Source organism: Dipodomys ordii, unplaced genomic scaffold (genome assembly GCF_000151885.1).
Source record: "Dipodomys ordii isolate 6190 unplaced genomic scaffold, Dord_2.0 Scaffold26, whole genome shotgun sequence".
Classification (NCBI taxonomy): Eukaryota; Metazoa; Chordata; class Mammalia; order Rodentia; family Heteromyidae; genus Dipodomys; species Dipodomys ordii.
In genome coordinates this window covers 3535665-3542872 of record NW_012267242.1, presented here as the reverse complement: position 1 = coordinate 3542872, position 7208 = coordinate 3535665, and the positions used below count along the sequence as shown (strand labels likewise).

At 49.6% G+C, this 7208-nt stretch overlaps 1 protein-coding gene across 1 annotated transcript in view; it reads right to left on the bottom strand.

The window, feature by feature from the left end:
• Nucleotides 1-401: 401 nt before the first annotated feature.
• Smyd2 (SET and MYND domain containing 2) overlaps nucleotides 402-7208 on the bottom strand; it is a 30610-nt gene continuing 23803 nt past the window's right edge. The window contains exons 8-12 of the mRNA XM_013014985.1: nucleotides 5996-6106; nucleotides 5204-5324; nucleotides 4095-4269; nucleotides 2178-2286; nucleotides 402-808 (exon numbers count right to left, since the gene is read on the bottom strand). Of these exons, the coding sequence (XP_012870439.1) occupies nucleotides 728-808; nucleotides 2178-2286; nucleotides 4095-4269; nucleotides 5204-5324; nucleotides 5996-6106 (597 nt within the window). The 3' untranslated portion in view covers nucleotides 402-727. The remainder of the gene's footprint in view (nucleotides 809-2177; nucleotides 2287-4094; nucleotides 4270-5203; nucleotides 5325-5995; nucleotides 6107-7208) is intronic.

Genomic DNA, 7208 nt, shown 5'->3' with positions numbered 1-7208 from the left:
GCAGATGGGGGCGATGAACTGAAAGCCAGGATAAGACTGCAGATGGACACATCGACACTTCCTCCTGCCAGGTTGTTTGGCTGTTCTCCACCGCTGACCTTTCTTTCCTTCTGGTACTTTCCCTCTTCTCGCTTTCTTCCTCCACTCTCCCTTGAGAGCCAGGGGGCTCACTGAATGATGCAGGCCAGGCATAACTTCCACTCAAAGCTGGCTGCCACCAACACATACAGATCCTCCCCACAAAGCCAGGTGTGGTGGTACATATTTGTAATCCCAGCCCCTGAGAAGACCAAAGTTGGAAGGAGGCCAGCCTGGCTATCTAGTGAGATGGTCTCAAAAATTAAAAAAGAAAAAAATCCTCACCACAGACAGAAGAAAACGCAATCGTCAAGTACATATTATATCTCTTTTATTCTCTCATCATTCAACTTTGTTCAGTTTTGTCATGACAATAGGCAAGAAGGGAAAAATAATTGCATTTTAAAACCTGATCTGCCCAAATCATATAAGACATAAGAACCATGCCATTACCTCTTATAAAAATAACATAGAAGCATTCAAAATAATTTAATGTTAAGGTTGAAGATTAAGATCAACCTCAAAGTGTGCAAGGCTGAGGTGCAGAAGTATTTCATTGCGGGGAGTCTGTAGAAATGCTGGAGGACGTACAGGAGGGGAAGTCCTCCAGTCCTCTCGGTTTCAGGGTGAAAGCCAGCACATTGCAGTTTCAGTGGCTTTCGATTTCCTGTTTGATCTCGGAAATGTATGGATGATCTTTGCCGTGAGCTACTTCCATGATTGCAAGAGCCTAGGGAGGAGAGACAAATGGCAATGAACCTTCAAGTCCGCCCCTCCCTCTCCATCTTGACCCCATGGAATCACAACTAGACCTCACAGCTTTGCGGCACAGAACACACTCAGACTTTTAGAGCCTTGTTCACCTTCAGTCTGGCTTTTGACAAACAAGGAGACAAACTATCTATAACCAGCTACCATCCAGTCTCCACTGCTGAGGACAGTTTCCTACAAACCTATCCAAGTACTAGACACAATGTAGAGAAAATAACTTTGTAGCATTCTTTTCCCTACTATTCTAGATGTTTCTAGACCAGCCCACGCTTTCTAGCTGTGATCTAACTGGCTACATCTCTCTCTCCATCTCACTAAGACAATGAGCATGTTATTGTAGGTGACAAACCCAATGGCTTAAACAGGAACTTCTATATTTAACTCCCATTTCTGTCCTGGCTAAGTCCTGCCCCTTCAATTTGGGATCTATAGAGCCTTATCCTGTTTTCCTGAATAACTCAATATGACACTTTGGGGAATGTGGAGGATTAGGCTTCAGGCCATCTTTAAGCTCTAAAATCTGTAAACAGTCTCTTGCAGGAGCAAATCAATAGACTGACTTCTAGGTAAAGAACAAGAATCAGTACTGGAGGATACTTCTAAGCTACTGTATGATGCCAGGGTCTGGGCCCGACCTCCTGACCCACGGAGCAGCTGTCCAATACCAAGGGTGAGTGCTGCCTGGGTTCTGGTCTGCCCTGGCCAGGTGTTCGGAGTCCCAGCATAAACAGGGGAGGGGGTGGAGGCTTGCAATCCAGAAAGATCTCTGTTCCAAGGCAGGACCACCATATATACCCTAGACCCCTTCCTTGACCCACTCGGGCCTTACTTTCTTCACCAAGGAAATCTATCTCAGTATTGTGCTAACTGTGCGGACCTATAGAGGCCCTTGATAAATGGTGATGATTATTAAATCCACTATAGAAACTGCCAACACGCCATCCTAACACTGAGCCACAGTCCATATACCCAACTGTCTGAGTCCACGGTGGTTGGGTATTGTAATTCTAAATCCTCAGGTATGAATGGAGAACTCCCCATCATGGTCTCCTGGCCCAGCCAGCTGTCTCATTCCCATGGCAATAACAGGGGAGGAGAGAGGAGAGGAGCCAGCACTGGAGGGTCATCACCCTCCCCCCTGGCCAAGGGACGGGCCAGCCCAGACCCAGGCTCACTGCCTTTTCCCACCCCTCCTCGTGGAATGCACTCCTGTATGCCACGGCCAGATGGTCACCCTCTGCTCCTCAGGCCCAGGCCTCCCTGGGCATGAGGTTGCTTGCTAAGGGCTCTGGAAGCCCTTGCCTCCCAGCCTGGAATCCCAGCCGTACCTTCTTCAAGGCTTTCTCTCCGGCAGCTTTCTTCTCCAGGCCCATGTACAGCCGGCCCAGCTTCAGCCACATGGAGGCCACGTTGAGGGAGTACACAGGATAGTGCTTACTAGAAGAAGGAAAGAGGGCAGGCGGCCTTGTCAGCAGCAAACCCCCCCCCCCTGCTCTGCAGGTGAGGGCGCATGACCGCGCTCTTCAAAGCAACCAGGCGTCTGCAAACACTGCCAGGTCCTGGGCAGAGCGAGGCTGGGTCAGGATGGCTTACCAGCAGACATCCCGCCCACGGTCTGTAGTTTGTGTTTGTAGTTTCTATCATGGGGGGGGGGGGGGAGGAGGAGGAGACATCAAAACTGCCAGAGAAATTCTATTTTATAAAAACCATAGCAATGTTTTATGTATAGTCCCAGTCCAGATTTTTCTATTTCAGGTACACTCAAAAGAAGGCATTAGGAAAACGCCCCTTCTATGAGGGCAGTAGTGAAGCCTCTCTCCTTCCATCAGAAAAATGGAAACACAGAGAGCTTTCTATTATACATACCTATGATACAAATGGGATTTAGCAAAATTGTAAGCTCTCTGAAGGCTGTACCTTCTAGAATGTTCTCTATTGTCTGCCAAAGGGCTGTGTATATATTGTAGGATTTCTTTCTCCGCCATGATTGATGGAGTCTGCTTAGCAAAGAGCCATTTCTCTTGGAATGGGATCCAGCTTATGAGAATGTGCATGTGTGTGTGTGGAGAGAGATGTCTGTTACAGCTAGTCTGATCTACTGTGCCTATCCTGAAAGTCTAGCTGAATTCCTGGAGAGAGGAAGCCCTGGGGCCAGCGGCCTCCAGAAGGCCAGATCTGGCTCACTAAGGAAGGGTTTCGCCCAGTCAGTCCCTGCTGGAAGAAGAACGGCTGGGTGAGACACTGTCTGTGTCTTCCTCCCTATCTCACAGAGGGACGTATGCATGAGTCTGCGAGTACTTCCCAACCCCTTCCTGGACCTCTGAGGGAAGCCTGAGATTGTCTCCAATTTAACAAAATGTTTCCCAGAGCTGGCTTCCCCTTGGGCTCCCCCTGCTGGCTATTCAGGACACAGTGGGGGTAAAAGGAAGGCAGAGATGAACACAGAAACTCAAACTTGACACGAACCGTACAGTAAGTGAGCTTCTCAAACCCATCAGAAAAGGCACAGGATGTTGATGTTATAGAGGGACTTCTAGGCCCAATTCCCCAAGATCTTATTTCATTTGGCGGGGCGGATGCTATGCAGGTATAATGTCCAGGCCTTTAGGAGAGCTCCAGGGATCAGAACTATAGTCCCCACCCCAGGCCGGGGGCAAAGGAGGACAGCAGCCATTCCTCTTCATGGCCTACATTAAGGCCTAAAAACCCTTTCCCTTTGGCCACGATTACTACAAACTAAAATCCATCTTGGTTTACTCAAACCCCAGAAGAGAGGATTTGAATAACCACACCGGCCCACAGGTTCTGGAGTTTTCCCCCAATGCAATCTGGGGAGCAGAAGAGAAGGATGGTGTGAGCAGTGATGGAAATGCAGGGTTCTGTGCCCACCACTTACTGATTCTTACGTGCCATTTAACCCAAAAGCAGTGGATGGGAAAGGAAGCAAACCCTTTTAATACTGGCAGCAATTCAGGGGCGTGGATACAGGCCCTGGGTGGGCTTGCCTCAGAAATGCTCTGCAGAACTCAATCTCCATCCTGGGCTGTCCCCCTTGGGGTGGCGGAAGGAACTGGCCTGGGTCAATAGAGTGGCCTCTGCTCTTACACCTCCACACCAAGTGCCCAGGGGCAGCAGCTGTTCCTGGCAAGTTCCAACATGGGACAGTAGGACTACGTAGCCAATCCCCACCCCCCACCCCCTGTCCCACCCCACACCAGGAGGCCCAGAACAGCCACAGCAGTCACCTGTAGGGCTTAATGATCTTCTGTCCATATCTCAGGGCCCCTTCCCAGTCCTGCATGTATAAGCAGACACCCATGGCCTGGTACATCATGTGTAGCATGTACACGTTGCTGTCCTCAAACACAGAGCTCATCTTCTCCTGGCTGAGCTCGCAGATCTCCAGCAGCTCGCTAGGGGGTGCTGTGGTGTCAAGGAAGTGAGTAGCAGGTCCCAAGAGGGGCGCAAGGAGCACCATCACCAGCTCCACGTTATAGAAGAGGAAAGGGAACTGCCATTTCCTTACAGACACAAACTAGCCCTCACCTGCTCTACCTGCTCGTCCTGATATGAAACTGTTAACTAGAACCACAAGTTCTCAGTCTTTTAATAAAACTGAAATGTTCACCCATGCAGGCTGACCGGCTTAGATGCTGGGCTGGGCTGGGCTGGGAAGGAAGCCGGGCCTACCACAGCAAAATTCACAGTTCTCCCTTTCTTTCCTTCTTCCCCTTCCTTCTCTCTTTCCTCCCTTTCTCTTCCTTGAAATTCTCTTAGGCTGTCAAATAAACATGATGTGTCATTATCATTTCCATTCACTGGTTATACGTTCTTTCTACTGAGGGACAAATCCAATCCCTTTCCAAAAGCAATGTGGTGGTTAGAATAAACATGCTTGTCACCAGCAGCTCTGGATAAAAAATCCCAGCTACTGCCTTCATCGGCGGTGTCCCATGAGCAAGACACCCCCGGGTGCACTCCCTCGTGTGCTAGACGGCACCAGCCCCTACTCAGGACCACCCAGGGTACTTGAGGTACTTGTACTTAACAAGCAGTAATCACAAGCAATGCCTGGCCCGAAGTAAAAATGCTCAATAAACAAGGGCTTCCTAGGGATCCTTCTTCAGCCTTCTGCCACAGAAGCACCCAGCCCAAGCAGACAACCAAGGAGAAATAAGAACGAAAGACACCAACCACACGGTGAGTGCTCCTCTTCACACATTTCCCAGGAGAGCCCTTTTCCTTCACTGTACCGACGCTTCACCCCATCTATCTCCTGCTCCCTCTTCCCAACTTCCTGCCACCTCGGCAGGTAGGAAAAAAAATCTCTGGACTGTGGAGGCGGAAAGGATATACTTGTAGTGCTTGGCCCTCCGGAATTCCTCGATGACGTTGCGTGCGTATCTGACCATGTCTCGGATGGTTTCTGCCTTTGGGGGATCACTGAGTTTCCGCACTTCCACCTTGGCCTTGTCCTGAAGGAAAGGGGCGCAGGTGAGAGGTGCCACTGCAGCAAACCTCGGCAGAGATAGGGGCTGCCCACGCCTAAGGCCAGGTGACGAGGCCGGAACGGGAGTGATGCTAGCGGAGACTCTCCCCCTGAACAGTTCTCTTCCGTCCTTCTCTCCCTTCCCTTTCTTCTCCCTCCCCTTTCTCCTCCTTCCCTCCTTTTCTTTTACTTGGGATTGAGTCCAGAGCCTTGAACTTGCTAGGCAAGTACATGAGGACTAATCAAGCTTCAGCCGCAGAAGTTTTATTTTTGCGACAAGCTCTTGCTAACTTTGCCCCGGTCGGTCTCAAACTTGGGATCTCACATCTTCACCTCCCAAGTAGCTGAGATTACAGACGTGAATCATCATGCCCAGCTTGGGCAGTCTTTTTTTTTTTTTTATAGAAACAGGAAGTTGGCAGAATCTTCTCTTATTTGTATAGTGTTTGGGGAATACATCCCCCAGCTATCAAGAAGCAGATCTGAGCAAAGACTGGTCTAACAGGATTCTCTTTGGCTGTCTTGGTATGGAGGATTGGAAGGGTCAAAATTCCCCTTCTGTAGGAGAATACATACTCTGTGAGCCAGGAGAGCTCACCTGCAGCAGCATGCTGGAGCCAAGTACAGCCCACACCGGTGGCCCCTCAGGGAACTGACCTTGTCTTTGGTGGTGCACTCCTGGCACTCGCACGTAAAGAAGTAGGAGTCTCGTAACCGGTCATTCCTGTCTTCTGTTGGGTACAGGAGGTCGATATAGCTGGTAAACACCTAGGGGTCCAAGAAGGCAAAGCTTCAGTCTGTTACAGAAACAACTGAGGCCATCACGTGGCCAGGGAATATACAATGTCTTATTGGTTCTACCATTGTTAGTTTTTGTCTGGAGCACATGGGGAGGCCAGCACCCAGATATCCATCATCTCCCCACAGGGACAGCGTTGGCTGCTCAGCTCGCAGAAGCAGACACGTGTCTGCCTGAACAGACAGATTTCACAAAGCCATCTAGCATGCCAGTGACCTCTCGCCTCATCAGGCAGGAACCAAAGCCCGGTCAAGGTCTCCCCAACCCACAGGGCAGGACGAGATATGGCACAGCTCATTCTGACCCCCCCCCCGAGGGATGGTTCCTTCCTCTTTGAAGGGCAAGTCACCTCCAAAGTACTGACTTCCCCAAACCAAGGTCACCACATTGGAGGCCTGTGAGAACTTGCAGAAACAGCAGCTGACCCTGTCTTGCATGTGGCAAGACGGGGATTTCTCTGAAATTACTGATGGACACAATGCAACAAGCAGGCAGTTCCAGAAGATGGCGACAAAGGCCACTTCAGGCTCATGTTCGTAGCTCAAACTAAACCTGTCCAGGAGTCAGGGGCCTGATGCATCCATTCTGCCTAATTGTTTTCCTAAGCAGGCATCCTGGTACTGCAAGACCTAGACAGCCTGGTTTCAAATAGGACACCTTCATCATGAAGCATTTACAAAAAGAAAAGTGGTTTTGCTTTAGCTGTGGACTATTTAATACCTTCCAGCATTCATCCTTTAGCATACGCTCAATTACTTTTAAAATTCAAAGTATCTAAATATGTTCCTTAAAACAGCATTGCAAGTAACATGAAATTGAACCTAAAGTATGAGACTACTGTCCCTACCTTTATGGACTGGTTAGGGATCTGCTTGAGAACACAGTGTCCCTACAACAATTCACCAGGCAGGCTTCGCACCAAGAGAAGTCTTATAAAAAGGTCATACACCATGCACAGGACAGGAAAGAGGAGAGGGAAGCAGGCAATGGAAGCCTGGCTATCTCTACACGCCTCCGTTAAGGAAAGAGGCTGGTGGGGTGCCTTTTGCCCAGTGGCTGCCTCTATTTCCC